This window comes from Quercus lobata, chromosome 10 (assembly GCF_001633185.2).
Source record: "Quercus lobata isolate SW786 chromosome 10, ValleyOak3.0 Primary Assembly, whole genome shotgun sequence".
Classification (NCBI taxonomy): Eukaryota; Viridiplantae; Streptophyta; class Magnoliopsida; order Fagales; family Fagaceae; genus Quercus; species Quercus lobata.
Window position 1 is genome coordinate 2784848 of NC_044913.1, and position 16811 is coordinate 2801658.

Below are 16811 nucleotides of genomic sequence, written 5' to 3' on the forward strand. Positions count from 1 at the left end.
TTTGCCTTTTCAACCTAAGTGGACCCAAGGGATATTTTCTTTTTCTTTTTTTGTATATACATTTCGGGTAATGGAGAAAGCACCTTTAGGAACCCTTTGGCCACTTTCTCAAGAATCATACTTTTTTTTCCTTCTACTGTCACATAATTATCAAGTATTCTATCAACAAAGTTACAAAGAGACATAATATTAAGGAGATTTGGATTTAGAGGCATCATAGAATCCGACTTGTGAAAATTGTGGAACATGCTGCATGCACTAGAATTGTGCTTTAAAGAGAAGAACAAGATGACCCAAAAAAAGAGAGAGGAAAATAGTTAAGAAGGAGAGAGATGCTTTCAAATATCTTTTTTAAGGCAGCTATAGAAATGATGTGATAAGCTAGACATGAGGTGGTCCACATTGCTGTTTGTAATTAATTGCTATTGGCATAATATGTAAAAGTGGTTTTGATTGCAACCATTTTTATATGGGACACCTTTACAAGGTAGACCCACCCCTTAATCAAACTTGGAACATTTTGGTGTTGGACTCTCAATGGTACTTCTAATCTTCTATATCATTTAGAATTATAAAGAAAGAGTTGAGAAAGTAGTTTATAAAGATTGTTTTTTATATGTGAAGTTTGGTTCATGTATTTTTTTAGATGATTAATAGATGAACAATAAACATTTTTAGGAGCGTTTGGTTCGTTGTAATGTACTTTTGATGTGATGCACATTATGATGTGACATTAAGATTTTTGGTTTATTTTATTTTTTTTCTAACATTATCATAATCTAAAATTATAAAATATATCATATCACCTTAATCTCATCATTTTCCTAAACAATGTAATGTTGTATTCTTGTGTTAAGATTACATTAATGTAAGATTACAATAATATAATATTACAGTGTAATATAACATTACGGTGAACCAAACGTTTCCTTAAGTCTTAACATTCACCCTACCCAATTTTTTTTGTTATGTCTTCGGCAAAGACTCGCTTTTTTTTTTTTCCCTTCTTTTGGGGGGTTAGGGGGTGATTTTATAATTGATTTCATATATAAAAATTATTATTGTTATTGAAGAGACTAGTTCATTAATAAAATAGAATTATAACCTAACAAAATGTTCTAGAGTAAACAACACCTCTAGCATTAACTAACAATTGGCTACAATAAAATTAGGGGAAATAGAGCATAACAAAAGCCTAGTATCTAAGATATTTCAATTAGCAAATCAGAATAATGATTCCTTTCCTAAAGCGTGTGAATGACGATAAATGTACGAAATTCACTCATTATGGACTTCCAAAAAAAAGTGTTAATGCTTAGGCCATTAGGGTATGATAATTATGGACATGCTTTTAAGTTCTTCATAATCAATATTTGTACAACTTGAGCACCCACCTCCACAATGAGGTTGGAAATACCAATGTGAACCCATTTGTATTACTATTGACTCTTATGTTTCTCATGAATTGAAACCCTTTATCCATTTACTTTTAAAGTTTCTAATTAAGAACAAAATTTAGCTATAAAATTAGTTGTAATCTTAAACTACAACCTTATTCAATATCTTTTTATTGGAGATGAATTTTGACAAATCCACCATTGGATTACATATTCTTCTTATATCCTCTATGCTTGCAAAATTTCTAGAAAATTAAAGATCAATAGCTACGCCATCAATAAATTATTTGGATTGAAAATTTTTATAGTTTAAAATTATACATAAAATATAAGCTTATAAATCATATAGTAAATAATATTCGATTGACACAAAATTTGACATATGTATTGAGAGTGTAAAGAGCATGCAATTTAATGGTTGGATTTTTAAAATATGCAGTAATGTTTATTTTATTGAGTAAGATTATAGATTTAGGCTACAACTAATTTTGTATCTAAACTTTGTCCTCTAATTAATTCCTTGACACTTGCCTATCCTAGGTAGCCAATTGCTAACCCATTTGTATTAAATTTGTATGTGCCAATGGAAGGAGGGGACCAACCAATAGGTTTGAATACATTCCTTTTACTCTTTTAAGGTTAGTTCCCAAGGTGAAAGAAATTTGTAAGGGCATTATCTTATTGGAGGTAAAGATGTTTTCCTCTCTAAAGGGGTTTCCTTTCACGATAAGTCTTGTTTCTTCCTTCCCTCCAAATTTTGCAACAAATCAAAGGAAAAAAGGTTTTTAAATTCAATACAACTATGGCCATTCAATCAGAGAGATTAGCAGAGTTGGATTTGAACCAACCCCTAACATTAAGGCTAATCGTAAAGAAGGGCTTGCTTTTTTCACATATAAGTCTAACCCTATTGCAATCTCTTAGGACAAGGCAGGTGATTCCTCCTTGACTAAGGTAGAGTGAACAACATTTATCACTTTCTTATCTTGTAAGAAAGCCTAAGTTACTAATTTGTGGCAACAAAAAAATGAAAAAATTCTTTGTATTTTTTCTTCAAGATAAATATATATATATATATATATATATTTAAAAGGTTTTGTTTCAGTATCTTCTATTTCCTTCATTTTTCTCATAATATTATTTTTGAGCAACTCTATAAAGGTACCTTCTCTCAATATGGGTCCCACATACTATGAAAGGATAGGTCTTATGAAACCATTTTGTGCACCCAGACCTTGGTTAATGGGCTAACTGTTTTGATGGGCTCACAATTTACTTATTGTAGTGGGTGTATGGATATCCTACAATGGAAAACTCCTAAGGATGAAAGTTCATACCTTTAATACAACTACCTACCTTCTTCCCGAGGTGATTTTCTCTCGGTTTTTCTCTCTTCCTCTCTAACTCTCTGGTTCCTCACCTTCTAGTGTCTAACCCCTTCCTCTCCTATTCTCTTCCTATTTATAGCCTTCCTTAGTGGGTCAGTAATGTTTGTTTTTAAGGATTTTTAGTGCAGGTGGGGCCTTTTAGGACTATTCCTGACAAGAAAGGGCCCTACTTTGGAAAAAAGGTGTGTCAGTTTTTGGGACTTGCAACAAACGCCGGATGTTGCTCGACAGCAACATTCCCCAAGACATTACCAAGATACCTCGGAGTGGGCCCCGAGCAACGTCAAACCCCTGAGAACTAAACAGACCACGGCCTAATCTGCCAAGCATCACGAATTGGGCCCGCTAGGGAACTATTATCCAACCTACGACCCATAGGCCAATGATGGGCCGATAACCATACACATTTCATACGAATTATGATAACTCATCAAATATGGTATAAGAAAATTTTAAGGTATGTTTACAACAGAATGGATGGGAAGAGAGAATTCTTAATTTCTCTCGTCTTCCTTCACTAAAGGTACCTTTGCTCAATATGTGGGCTTTGTACATTTATAAGTCTTATATACTATGAACGAATATTCTCATGAAATCGTTCCATATAGACTAAGATAACTCTCATCAAATATAGTATAAGAAAATTTTAAGGTATGTTTGCACCGGTTTGGAATGAGAGGATAGAATTCTTTTTGTTTTTTTGAAACCAAGGATAGAATTCTTAACTTCATCTTCTTTCCATCCATCCCTAAATTTTTAACATGAATAAAATAATTTGAAAAAAAAAAAAAAACCATTTCATAAAACTTTAATAGTAATAATAATATATAATATAAAAATATATATACTCATACCCCCATTTGGTTTTTCTTCCCCTCAAAAAAATAAAAAAAATATTAGGGTAACACTAAGATAAGTTATAAGTGCATGCATCTTATCCCATCTTTTCTCTCTCCCCCCCACATATCTCTAGCCCTCAAAATCCTCACCCCACATTTCCCCACATCCCTCAAATCCTTCAAATCCCACCCACCCATCATCATCACCATCCCTATCCTCCCAAAAACCAATTTGTCACTAATTGAGAGTAAATTCTCTCTCACACACGCACCCATCATCAAACACCTTTTGTGCAATGGAGAACAACAACAACAACAACAACAGCAACAACAACCAGATAGCTCAGTCCTCTCCCTACCCTCTCCAACCCACTCCGCCGCCGCCCCCGCCGCCGTCCTCCGCCACCCCATTCCACCACCTCCTCCAACAGCAGCAGCAGCAGCTCCAAATGTTCTGGTCCTACCAGCGTCAAGAAATCGAGCAAGTAAACGACTTCAAGAACCACCAGCTCCCCCTCGCCCGCATCAAGAAGATCATGAAGGCCGACGAGGACGTGCGCATGATCTCCGCCGAGGCGCCCATCCTGTTCGCCAAGGCGTGCGAGCTCTTCATCCTCGAGCTCACGATTCGGTCGTGGCTGCACGCCGAGGAGAACAAGCGGCGAACGCTCCAGAAAAACGACATCGCGGCGGCGATCACGAGGACCGACATATTCGACTTCTTGGTGGATATTGTGCCGAGGGACGAGATTAAAGACGAGGCGGCTGGGCTAGTCGGCGGGATTGTGGGGGCCACGGCCAGTGGCGTCCCGTACTATTACCCGCCGATGGGGCAACCTGCAGGTGGGCCCCACGGAGGAATGATGATTGGGAGACCCGCTACAGTGGACCCCACTGGAGGAGTGTACGTTCAGCCACCTTCAAATGCTTGGCAGTCTGTGTGGCAAGGCCATGCTGCTGCTGATGATGGGTCTTATGGGAGTGGAGCTAGCAGTGGCCATGGCAATCTTGATGGCCAGAGGTATGTTGGGTTTGCCTTTTTTTTTTTTTTTTTAGAGGTGAATGCGCCGCGGCAACTGGTTATGCCAGGTGGGACAGTTGTCTGGAAGTTTTACTAGCGAAACTGAGTACAAAAGACTATTTCTTTAGAAAAGATAGCTTATATAAAATAAAATTAAAAAAAAAAAAAAAAACACCCAATTGAGTAGGAAGTGACATTTGAGCTCAAAGTCAATGTCTTTTTTAACTATATATATGTTTGTGAGTGATGGTTGTGACATGTGAAGTGGTTGTTAGCTTTTACTTGGTTGGGTCGTATTCTGTGCACAAAACTCTCACTTTTTGTAGCATTGGAAGAGGTGATTGGTAGGCAGTTTTACCCGCATGCGATCCAAACCCAAAGCGACATGTCGGTGTGGGTTGAAGGGTCTTGAGATTGCAGCAAGGTGCGATCTTTGTTATCTGGGTGGTGTGATTTGAATGGAAAAGTTTTTTTTATTTATTATTTATTTATAATTATTTGGTGTTTGGATTTTTAATGTTTTGGTGAATGTTCTAAAAAAATGTTGCTTTCAGTTGGTGGTGGTGGGTGGTATAGTAGAAATCCAAGTGTCGACTTCTCAATCATGTGGCAAGACTGTAGGACTTATAGGCTTTTAGCACCATGTTGGTGGCTGACAGTGATTGGGTTTCTCCGTTTGATTTGTGAATATGGGTATGTAGAGTTTGTGATAGTGGTGATTTTTGACATTAATTATGGATTTTATGAAAAGGGGCTCCCTCTGTAGCTTTTTAGGTTACAATTTTCTTTTCTTTTTTCTTGTTTCAACAGAGAGGATTTGATTGGGGTGGATTGAAGCTTCTGTTTCTCTTGTCATTGCTTGCTAGTGTTATTTCTTGTCGGTTAGTTTTGTTTGAAATTATGATCTCCCAATACTTGGGGAAAATAGAGCCAACTGTAGGATTGATACAATTCGATAATACTTTGTTGTTTTGGAAGCATTAAAAAGGCTATTAGGATTTTGATCTGGTTAGTGTATTGACAATTGGTTGCCATTGTGACCTTTAAAAAAAAAAAAGACAATTGATTGCCGTTGTGCGTGTGAGCCAGTTGTTGGATTGATATGATTTGATAATACTTTGTTATTTTGCAAGCATTTAAAAAGGCTATTAGGATTTTGATCTGGTTGCATATTTACAATTGGTTATCATTGTGGGTGTGAGACTTGAATGGATACACATGGAAAGTATTGAGGGATGGGGATAGAATAAGGGGAAATATACTTTGACTGATATCCTTAATAGGGGCATTTTTAACTTATTTGATGTGGAGTTTGGCACACTTCTAATTCTTTGTCTTAAAGTTGTCCAATTGCGGTTCTTTGCCGAGTTATATGCATGAAAGAATTGATCTTTCACTACCAACTGTCATTTCTACAAAAGAGAACTAATGGTAAAAAAAGCAGTTATATGTTTGGAATATACTGACATAGGCCTCAGTAGCCTTATTATCATAAATCTAGTAGAGACTTTTTACAAGCTTGTATCTGAAAAAATTCTTAATTTGAGAAATGATCTTGGCTTACAACCTTAAACGGTCTTACACAACCTTATTTAATGGGGGGAAAAAGGATTTTACACAACCTTTACAAAGGAGTTATATAAGCATGCAAATGAAGATGGTCGACATTGACTACACCTTGCACTAAAATATGGGATGCCAAATAGACTCCTCAATGGTTCTAGAGTTCTTTATCTTCTAAATAATGTCATGGATCTTAAAGGTGGAGTAGAATAAAGATGGATTACTGCAAAAATTTCTCTCTTGGAAATGAGCCTCCAATAAAGTTCTTTTGAACCTTTCTCATTCAACTTATAGCACAACTGTATTAGTAAATACGTTGCTGGATTGTTAAAAGTTTCTTACTTAAAGACAAGTGCTTCCATAAATGTTTTATTATTTTTTCATTTGATAGCAGTGTGTGATATAATTACGTTTTAGACAAGTAGAGATAAGCTATTCATGGTAAGAAATGGAAATAAACAAAGTCCACATCTATTCTGTATCATTTTACAATGAAATTCTGTGAGGCAAGTATTGTATAATCCCTGTGGAATTGGGTTGCATCCATTTTTGGAAAGTGAGAGTGTATGTTGGAAAAATGCCTGGATGGTTAAAGTTTGGAAAGTAATCAATTTATGGTACCTGACGTTTTCAGTAAGAAAGAATTTTGCTCACTTAAAAAAAAAAGAAAAAAGAAATGAACATTTGTTCAGTGCCCCAGAAATTTTTTCTGAAGGGTACATTTGTGTTTTTCATGTTTATATATAAGTTGTTATTAAATTTATATTTAAAATTAAAAAAAATTAAAAAAATTAAAAAAAGAAGAAGAAGAAGAAGAAAAAGAGAGAGAAAGCACTGGCACGTTTGATCTTTAATTGGGTGATTGAACACTTGCACAGCTCCCCAAAGGAAAAAAAGAAATCAGAAAAGGATAGAATATCCTCCTCTCCTCGTTTCATATGCAAGATGAACATTAGGTTGACAGAATGAGTATCTGTAATGGTATCTCATGTACCTTAAAATTGACACTGTCACTCATGCTGTTTTGAGTATCCTTTTCTCCTAGTATTTTCATCGGTGCCATTGTATGCTTGTATTGATCATCACTCTGACTAGACAGTTATTTTTGGAAATACAAAATAAGTTGGTGTGCAACTAGATTTTCATTGATAAAACTTTCTTCATTGTATGGGACATTCATGCTAAGTATGTATTATTAAGGTGATGACTTTAATAATGGCAATCAATTTTAGGAAAACTTTATTCATTGTATGTGACATTCATGCTATGTATTATTTGGTAATCCTTATAAATAGTTTTCCTCGTTTTTTTTATACCCAAAATTGAATTTCAGATGTCTTAAGGCATTCCATCTAAATTAATGCCAGTGGGTTCATACTCAAATAACACTTCCTCCTTCAACAATAATGGGTGGAGGGTAAGCAACTGGCTTCAAAAAACCCAGTGGGCGTGTATGTAACTTACTGATAAAAAAGAAAAAAGTGTCAACTAAATTGATGCCATTCTGAAAAGAATATGTTAGTCTAAGTTGTAGGATGATTGAACTATTAAAAAATTATAGGAAAAGTAGGGTCTGATATCAATTTTTCTTTCTTTTTGTTCTCTACAGTTGAGTAATTCATTTGAAGCTGATTTGCTGCATGGCGCAACGGAAAGAGGTCGAGCTTAGCTGATTGGACTTGGAATTTTGATTGCTTATGAATTGAGTTCACTTGTCAGCTGTTATTTTTTACTTTAGAAACTTATTAAAACTTTAACTTGATCCAGTGCAGATAAAAAAATTGCTGCTATGACTTCACTATTAATATTTACTGTGCAGTCTTGAGATGTAGGATCCCTGTGTTGCGGATTGGAATGAATGTGGTTGTCTCATACTATATTCCTACCTTTTACCTGGGATAGATCTTTGCTATAATTTTGATTTTTAATTCACTTTCTTTGACTATAATTTTGAACCACCCTCCCAAGTTATCCACTGACGACAAACTATATACTACTATTTCATGTTGGTCGTTTACTTGTTTGAATATGCTTATTGGAACCAAATCTGAGTCCCAAAATTTTGGGTTAAATTTTCATAAAATGTATCTGGGTAATCAAGCACCTGTCGCTTGAGGGAAGTGTTGACCCAGTTTGGTACACTCTGGGATTTAGTTTTCTCAGGTTACTCAAATAGGGTATTTAAAGCCCATATGCAAAGTGCAACTACCACCAAAATTTATCAGCACCACTTGGTGGTGATAAGGCCTGGCTCAGTTATATCTACACAAGTTCAGTTGTTCAGGTATTTCACTTTATGAAGCCTCCAAATTTCAATCAAAGAATTATCTTCTTTCTCTTTGGATGAGGACTAATTAAGTAGTGTCACTTTAGCATGATTGATTGGCCAGATTGCATTTCAAATGTATAAAGATGATCAAAATGAAAAGAGAAATACAAGAAAAGATGTGATAAGGTATATGTAATTATTTCTGACCATTATAATTGTAGAGACCATGACCAATATAATGTCTGAGTTTTAGAGTCTATATAGATTATATGGCTGTGGTTGTCAAAATCATGATTTGGATCGTAGGATCATATGATTTTATGATCTTATCTCACAAAAACGTTTAAGATCGCACTAGGATCGTATGTAAGATCATGTAGAATCATATGAGATCCTACTGATCTTACCAAAACATCAGTTTATTTTTTTTTTTTTTTTTTTTTTTTTTTTTTTTTTTTTTTTTTATGGGATAAATTTTTGGTTTTAATGAAGCTTTAAGGGTTTTATTTATTTATTTATTTTATTTTTTATGTTGTGATGATATGACTTTTTATTTTCTGTTTTATATAATTCTGTTAACTTAAGCAAATGTTTTCTAACTTCTAGTTCACTTGTAATTAAAATGAAGGAATGCTTCATCATTTCTAAAAGAAGAATTTATATTGGTTTTGCTACCTTTTAAGGTATAATATTGCTAAATTTATTTGATCGTGTTCTAATATTACTAAAATGTTTTTCTTACATATAATTTTATTAGTATGCTTGTATTTGTATTTGTATACTGATTGAGTGATTTTTTTGAGCATGCTCTATAATTGTTGCTGAGTGGTATAACTTGAATAGTTGAGTGTGAAGTTGTATCTTGATCTCTTTTGCAGTTCTAATATACAAATATACAATGTCTACATAGATGATGAACTAGATGATAATGATTAGGACGGTGGTTATAAGAAACCTAGAATGAGAATAAATAAACGTTCACTTCACCTTAATATTTAGCCTGCTTTTAGATTTTATATTAGTTAGCCAGTTTCCATTTGTTAACTTATTTTGGATTTTAAGCTTGGAACTTGGAAAATATTTTCATATGTGTTGATAAATATTTTAGTATTTGGTCGCTAATTGAACATTTATTAAATTTTTTAGATACATTGGGTCAAAACTTAAATATATTTATTTCGTTAGTATAGACGTAGTTATATATGATGCAAATTTTTTTTTTTTTATAGATAAAATCACAATTTACGTGATTATTTAATATATAGTCATTATTAATGTGTTTTTTTTCTTTAAATATGAAAATATATTGGATCTTACAATCCATGATTCGATCCTATAATTTACAATCTCACTAACCTCTCACGATCTTATGTAGGATCTCAATTTTGACAACTTTGTATACGGCCACACTGTTTTCTAAGTAGTTGAGGTGTTTAGGTATTTCACTTTATGAAGCCTCCAAATTTCAATCAAAAAATTATCATCTTTCTCTTTGTATTAGGACTAATTAAGTAGTGTCACTGTAGCATGATTGATTGGCCAGATTGCTTTTCAAATGTATAAAGATGATCAAAATGAAAAGAGAAATAGAAGAAAAAATGTGATAAGGTATATGTAATTATTTCTGACCATTATTATTGTAAGAGACCATGACCAATATAATGTCTGAGTTCTAGAGTCTATATACATTATACTACGACTCTGTTTTCTATTTGTTTCTTCGGCATTCTGGTGGGGTTTTAGGGTGCCTTGACCTATCAGAACAATAATCATAAGTCATGTACTTCCTCCTTACATTTTGATATACTCTTTGCTCTCGAACGTTTAGACTCTGGTATTTCTTACTATTCCACCAGAGCTTTGAAGAATGACAATTCTTATTGCCTCCGGTTTGCAGTGTGCAGCCATGAATCTTGAAATCTTGAAATTTGGCCTTGAAGGGTGCTTGACTCCAATCAGTTTTGATCCCATTAGATGCCCAACTTTCTGGATTCCATAGGCTTCCTATTACTCGCATTGGCTTTGATGGGTAACTCACCCCAATTTTTGCATTGTTTTTAAACACTCTGATAGGAATGTCATCCACATAAAACCTGAGAAGCCATATATGTCATAATGACATGATATCAGAATAATTATTGTCAGCTAATGTTAGGACACCATTTTTTTACAATTTTTTTTTCATTATTGTTAACACAGTCTGTTGCAATTGGAATAACATCACTTTCATCTGGCTTCACCATTAACACCATGTTTATTATGTACCAAACACGAAATAACATCACTTTCATCTGAGTTCACCATTAACACCATGTTTATTATGTACCAAACACAACAGACCATGTGTTAATAATTGTGAAAAAAGTTGTGAATAATGTTGTATTGACTTAATGAATGTTGTTTGGGCATGAAATACTTGCAAGCCACAAAGGGAGAGAGAATTCAAACATACATTACTCGAAATTGATTCCAAAGAATTTTGTAAGAATGGAAGCGTTTTGTGGGATCAAACCAAAGTTTAATCTTTTGCTCTCTACCACCTTGACCATTGACAAACACATTGGTTTGTAATGTATAAGTTGGTCCATTACTACCCAAGAACTCAAAGTCGAGCTCGTCGTGCTTGTCGTTAACTGCTGAACGTGGTGAAGATAGCTGCAGCAATCACCATGTTATTAGTTTTCAACCTTATTTTCCTTTCAATAGCATGACAATGCCAACCATTGAGGATCAAGGAAAGTAATACAAGATGATTAATGAGAGGAGCAGTATATAAAATCTCACATAGAAAGCTGTAACAATTCCAATCGAGTTCTTTTCTGGTAGTTTAATCCTCATATGAAAGAGTCCAGATTTGTAATGATTGTAGGACTCAAATCCAGACCCTAAGATATTAAATGCACAAGAAAAGCATTAGATGCCATTTTCTAGCTCTTACACACACACACACGCAAGTGACACAACAAATACATATGCATGCATACATAATTACTTATATACAAACATATATGCAATACTTTTTTTTAGTAATAAAGGAGATTTCATTTTTTCTTTTCTCTTTTTGCAAGATTTGATTTGTTTTCTATAACTTATATGCAATATTTTTTTTTTTCTTTTCATGTTTTTCATAGTATGATTATGGTTTGCTTCATCAATTTGAAACTGCACTTTTTTTTCTTTTTTGAGTGTTGTTTTTGTCAAAACCTTTTTCATTTTCTAAAAGTAAGGAAGAAATCTATAGGAAATGAGAAACACAACCTGATTTTTGGTCCATAGAAAGTTGTAGTTCAGTTTCTTGGTTTAGTAATAAGGCATTATTAAGTCCCCAAGTGACATTGTAATTCCGTTTAAAATTGTATTTATTGGGTCCTCTGACTCCTCTTGCATGCACAGATCCTCTTGCCTGCACTGATGTAAAAATGAGAAAGGCAAAGAGATTTAAGAGACTCAGAATACAAAACCCCATTGAATTAGAATTTTGTTAAGGCAGTCTCCAAACTCTAGTGAAAAATACATAAGAAGAAGATACATATTTATAGGTATCTCTATACATTGTATACATTCATAGGAACATACATAAATGTGACACAACAACACAGTTGTCTCACAACTTGCACGCTTGAGGAGTAATTGAATAATACAGTTTAAGATGAAATTAAAGACTACGTTAAGAATTCCTCAACCAAAAAAAAAAAAAAAGGCTACGTTAAGAAAACCACAAATGTGTAAATTTCAGCAATAAATATAAAGGATTACAACTTTATTTTAGTGATGCGAAGGAAAGGATCAGATCACTACATATAATAATTATATTTTTATATGTATATGTGTCTAAATATATATATATTTATGTAGACTTAAAATTATAGTTAATTGATAATATAAATAGTTTGTAATAAAAATTTATAAATTTGTGAAAAAGGTAAAAAATTTGAAACTTGTTTGACAAGAAAATGAAACAAGCTTGAATATGGATCGTAATTTTGTTGAGTAATGAGCTCAAGTTTGAACTTGGCTTGTATTAAAAAAAAAAACCTAAATGAAAAAAACTTGAAATTTTAATACTCGGTTAAACTTTTTTTTATGGCACAGTGAAAACAAAATTTTTAAAGGATTAAAACTCTTTTTAGTGAGTGAAGTGATTGGATCAATACGTATAATAATTATTGTAAGGACACGAATCGTAACGAACCTAATTGTGTTGGGTTCGCACGTGAAAAGGCCCAAACAATATCATTTGTAGAGCGTGGGTTTGAAAGGCTAGGCCTTGATCACCAGATGGTGGGTTTTTCATGGCGTTCATACAAGGTTAAGGGACCTTCACCCCTGGAGTCTTTCTCCTGGAGGTGGGCTGGGAGGCTCTGGTTTTTCTTGACCATTTTTCCCAGCCCCCTAATTTATGTACCTACCTTTTTATTATATAGTCCACCTTGGTTAATCCTAGCCCTCCACTTGTCGGTCAGGTAGGTGCTTATTTCTGTATCCATCCCATCATTCGTCCTCTCTTACTTTCTATTAGTTGCGTGGATCGAAGTTTACACCGTCCAAACGTCTTTTCCCATTAATCAACTCTGGGTATTGGCAGGTGCATTAACTGAAGGAAAGACACCTTTTCCTTGATCCAATTTTACACTTTGCTTCCCCGTGGGCCCCATTTCACTCACATCCCCTTCAGGGAGCTGTTTGGGGATAACTTTCACTAGGACGTTGATCTTCCCCTCAAAGCTCTGGAGTGCCGAGGATAGGGTAGCTTCTCAGCCTTTCCCACTTGCCTTGGCCATTGATCACTCGTCCTCGGCAAGAGACCTCCTCGGCACGGGCCATGGGCCCAGATAGAGTTTGGGCCAGATCGTAAACTTCCAGGACCCACAATAGCCCCTCGAAATCCTGCTGTCCGTCTCTTTGGACGGATAGGAGGGTTTTGATGACATCAGACATCCGCCAACACCTATCAGTCATTATCACCTATCGGTTCCCAAGGCCTTTCACCTGCCCAAAGCACGTTCCTAGACCCCCTGGAAGGCGAAACGTGGCCTCATTAAATACGGGCCGCTTTATGCTTCCCACGTTCAACGGTGTGATGGAAATCGAACGATGATGGTCTCTTGGCTTCCTTGGGCGGGAAAAGGTGGGCAATTACCCTAGAATTATAAAAGATTTTTTGGAGATGGATCCGTCTCTTCAGTTCTGCACTTAAGAGTTGTAGTGCGTGTATCCTGGATTCATCTGAACTTCCGCCCAAATTTGAGTCTATCTCAAGCACATAAAGTCTATCCGAAGCGTAATTCTTCTCTTACGTAAGTTCCTTGCCTCTACTAACTCGTGCTTTTTCTTTTCTGAGTTTATTTCTCTTTGACTCCCTGTTTTTCCCGTCGCGGGTCGGGTTTGTTCTAGTAAATGACAAAGATGACTAAACTGAGATTGAGGAAATTAGTCGATACTGAAGAGGCGATGAATAAGTTCATCGTTGATTATAGGATTCCCCCCAACGTAAGTCTGGAGCACTGCAAGATAGGGGAATGGCACATTAAAAGGGGAACGGGCGCGGTTGTAATTCCCGTCCTCGCCTTTGTAGAGGGAGGTATGAGAATCCCTATGGGGCCAGTGACGAGGGGTTACCTCAGGCATTTCCGTTTGGCCCCTACCCAGTGCGCCGGCAACGTTTTTAGGATTTTGGGTTGCGTGGACGCTTTAAATGAGAAGATGGGTTTAAGACTGACCCATCACGATGTAAACTGGTGCTATAACCTCCAAAAATTGAAAGGAAAATCCTACTACATGAGGTCGAGGGACGAAAGGGTCCGGTTGATCCAGTGCCTCCCCGATTCCAACAAGGGACTAAACAAGGATTTCCTTATCGTCTCCGGGGAATGGCATGATGGCGATCCATGCCCCGTAGTAGAAGGAGAACCAGGTGGGGTACTGGGAATGGAAGGGGGATAACCCTTTAAACCATTTTAATCTTAATGTCGTTCGATAACTAACCATGCATATGTGTTTGTTGCTTTTGCAGATGAACACGCCTACACGCGGCATTTTCACTTAGTCAATCGGGCGGACTTGGAGACCGTCTTACAAGCAGCAGTTTTTGTGAATGACGGAGATGGCCAAGTCCGAGCAGCTCACAAAATACTAGGGTACCCTCCTGTTCAGAAGTCATTTGCGGATGCAAAATATGTGATCAGCGCCCACCGTCCTTGGCTTCCAAAAATTACCATAGTTGAAACGGGATTTTTGATCTCCCAGGAGCCAGCTGTCCCTGAGGACATCCCACAGGCGGGCCCCTCATCATCTCATCAGATAGCAGAGGACGAAGGCGAGTCTGATCGGTCCGAGAAAGGTTTTGAAGTTTTTGACCGAGTCTACCAATCCGAAGATCCTCATGGTGACATAGGTGACTCAGCCTTGTCCGAGGCGGAATTGTTGTCCATAGGCACCTCTTCTCAAGCCGAGATGGGAGTTAAAAGAATACCTTTGACCCCCCTTCTCCAACTCCTTGAGGGCCCGCCTGGGAAGGATACACAGGAGGCACCACAACCCCATGCTCCTTCTCCACCAACTCGGCACCCTACCATCCAAACCAGGTCATCCTCCGCCAAGTCACAGTCACAATCCACTCGCCCCGAACTTCCCACTTCCTCCCAACCAGCTCGGCCTCATCGACCTAAAGGCGCTGATTCCAAGAGAAAGAGGAGCCCCAAGGGCAAGGATGTCATGGACGAGGGAAAAATCCCACCTTCTAGGGAGAAAGTTGAGGCTCCTCGCACAAAACAGCTGAAAATTGGACCCCAAGGAAAGGGCAAAGAAACTGTAGTCCAACCTTCTCAAGGCAAAGGAAAGGGGGTTGAATCCCAGTCTCTACCAGATGCCTGGCTTCCTGCCCCGATGCTTCACGGGGGTCCATTACTGGAGACGGCCTCTATGAGGGACCTTGGAGATGGCGAGGGTGGTTACGTGGCGGATGCACTAGGGAGAACCATGCTACTCCCTAAGGACGTGGAGGAACTGAGGAGAAAGAGAATGCAGGAGGTTTTTCTCAGCACTAAGAGATACTTGGGCATGGTAAGGTTCTTCGAAACCTAAAACTTTATTAACTCTTGCCACAAGTTTGTCACTGACTAAACGCTCATCTCTCTTGACAGGCCCTTCAGGCAACCTATAGGATGGAGGAAGAGGTAAATGACAGGAGTAAGGCAGCCGAGAACGAACGCAAGAAGCGCATAATGACCTCGAAGACTCTCGAAGCCGCCGAAAATGAACTAACCAAAGTCAAGGATGACTTAACAATAACTACTCGAGAGAGAGATAACATCTTGGCGGGCCTTGCTAGCGCCCAGAAACAGGCCAAGGACCAAACAAAGCGTGCACTTGAAGCCGAAGACCAATTGCGAATAGCCAAAGAACTAATCGAGGATTTAAATAAGCAGCTGGTCGAGGCTGTGCATGAAAAGGGAGTGGCAGAATATGCCCGTGACGAAGCCCAAAGGGCAAAGCAGGAGGCCGAGTTTGCCAGGAATGAGGCAGAGGCTGCCAAGAATACGGCCGAGGACGATGGTTACAACATGGGAGTAGCCGAAACCCAGGCCACCCTTAAGACGCAAATTCCTGGAGTGTGCAGGTTTTATTGCTCCCAGGTCTGGGAAGAAGCATTGAAGCGAGCTGGGATGGATGCTTCATTTGATTTGTGGAAGGTGGAGAGCATATTCTATCCGGCGGCCATCCGCGAGACCACTTCTACCAGCCCTGCGACTACGGATGTTCAACCCGAGGAAGAGATCACCTCGTCGGAAAACTTACAAGCCAGCGGTTCCTCTAGCAAGGCGCCCAAAGAGGGACAACTTCAGGATGCGATAGTAATATCGCAGCATGCGGATCCTGAGGCACCTACCGAGGTTACTGAGCCCGTGGTTGGCATCCAGGTGTCCAGTACAGAAGAGCCAGCCACACTTACGCAGCCACTACAGGCTACTCTCCCTACTGTGGTCCCTCAGAGTACCAGTACTGGCCCTGCTCAGCCTTCCCTAGAAGGGACCATCATTCCGGGCATCGAAGCTGATTCTGTTCCTATCTCCCAGGATGTGACCGACAAAAAAGCAAAAAAGTAGAGTTCTCGGTTAGGCTTTTGTGTTCGTTTCTATTTTAACGATTAACTTGTTTCTTTTTATTTCAAAAACTTCCTAATTTATTGATGATTCGCAAACATTTGAGCATGTATATATGAAATCTTACTTTTTCTTTTTTTCCTTCTGGTTACATCGTTAGCTGCCCTCGTTGATACGCACTTTTATTTATAAATTCTGCGCTGATTCATTTTTAACACATACGAATATCTAT

At 37.4% G+C, this 16811-nt stretch overlaps 3 protein-coding genes across 3 annotated transcripts; 2 read left to right on the forward strand and 1 right to left on the reverse strand.

The window, feature by feature from the left end:
- Positions 1-3734: 3734 nt before the first annotated feature.
- LOC115965785 (nuclear transcription factor Y subunit C-1) lies at positions 3735-8102 on the forward strand. Its single transcript, XM_031085087.1, has 2 exons — positions 3735-4645; positions 7818-8102. The coding sequence occupies exons 1-2, from the start codon at positions 3921-3923 to the stop codon at positions 7819-7821; spliced, it is 729 nt and encodes a 242-aa protein (XP_030940947.1). The 5' UTR covers positions 3735-3920; the 3' UTR covers positions 7822-8102.
- A 1790-nt stretch (positions 8103-9892) lies between these two features.
- LOC115963523 (xyloglucan endotransglucosylase/hydrolase protein 2) lies at positions 9893-12964 on the reverse strand. Its single transcript, XM_031082546.1, has 5 exons — positions 12887-12964; positions 11736-11880; positions 11262-11362; positions 10930-11132; positions 9893-10570 (listed from the first exon to the last, which is right to left on the reverse strand). The coding sequence occupies exons 1-5, from the start codon at positions 12962-12964 to the stop codon at positions 10186-10188; spliced, it is 912 nt and encodes a 303-aa protein (XP_030938406.1). The 3' UTR covers positions 9893-10185.
- A 607-nt stretch (positions 12965-13571) lies between these two features.
- On the forward strand, positions 13572-16582 carry LOC115963524 (uncharacterized protein TP_0369-like). The gene is made up of 3 exons (XM_031082547.1): positions 13572-13577; positions 14724-15506; positions 16169-16582. Exons 1-3 carry the CDS (start codon positions 13572-13574, stop codon positions 16580-16582), a joined length of 1203 nt encoding a protein of 400 aa, XP_030938407.1.
- The last annotated feature ends 229 nt before the right edge of the window (positions 16583-16811 follow it).

What these genes read in the sequence shown, in the direction of transcription:
- LOC115965785 (XM_031085087.1), top strand. Translation starts at nt 3,921, where the DNA reads ATGGAGAACAACAACAACAACAACAACAGCAACAACAACCAGATAGCT.
- LOC115963524 (XM_031082547.1), top strand. An exon ending in GGAGAAAGAGAATGCAGGAG is followed by an intron (nt 15,507 to 16,168) that starts GTTTTTCTCAGC and finishes GATTTGTGGAAG; the next exon opens with GTGGAGAGCATATTCTATCC.
- LOC115963523 (XM_031082546.1), bottom strand. Translation starts at nt 12,964, where the DNA reads ATGGATACAGAAATAAGCACCTACCTGACCGACAAGTGGAGGGCTAGG. An exon ending in TTCTATGGACCAAAAATCAG is followed by an intron (nt 11,363 to 11,735) that starts GTTGTGTTTCTC and finishes TTAATATCTTAG; the next exon opens with GGTCTGGATTTGAGTCCTAC. An exon ending in GAATTGTTACAGCTTTCTAT is followed by an intron (nt 11,133 to 11,261) that starts GTGAGATTTTAT and finishes TGATTGCTGCAG; the next exon opens with CTATCTTCACCACGTTCAGC.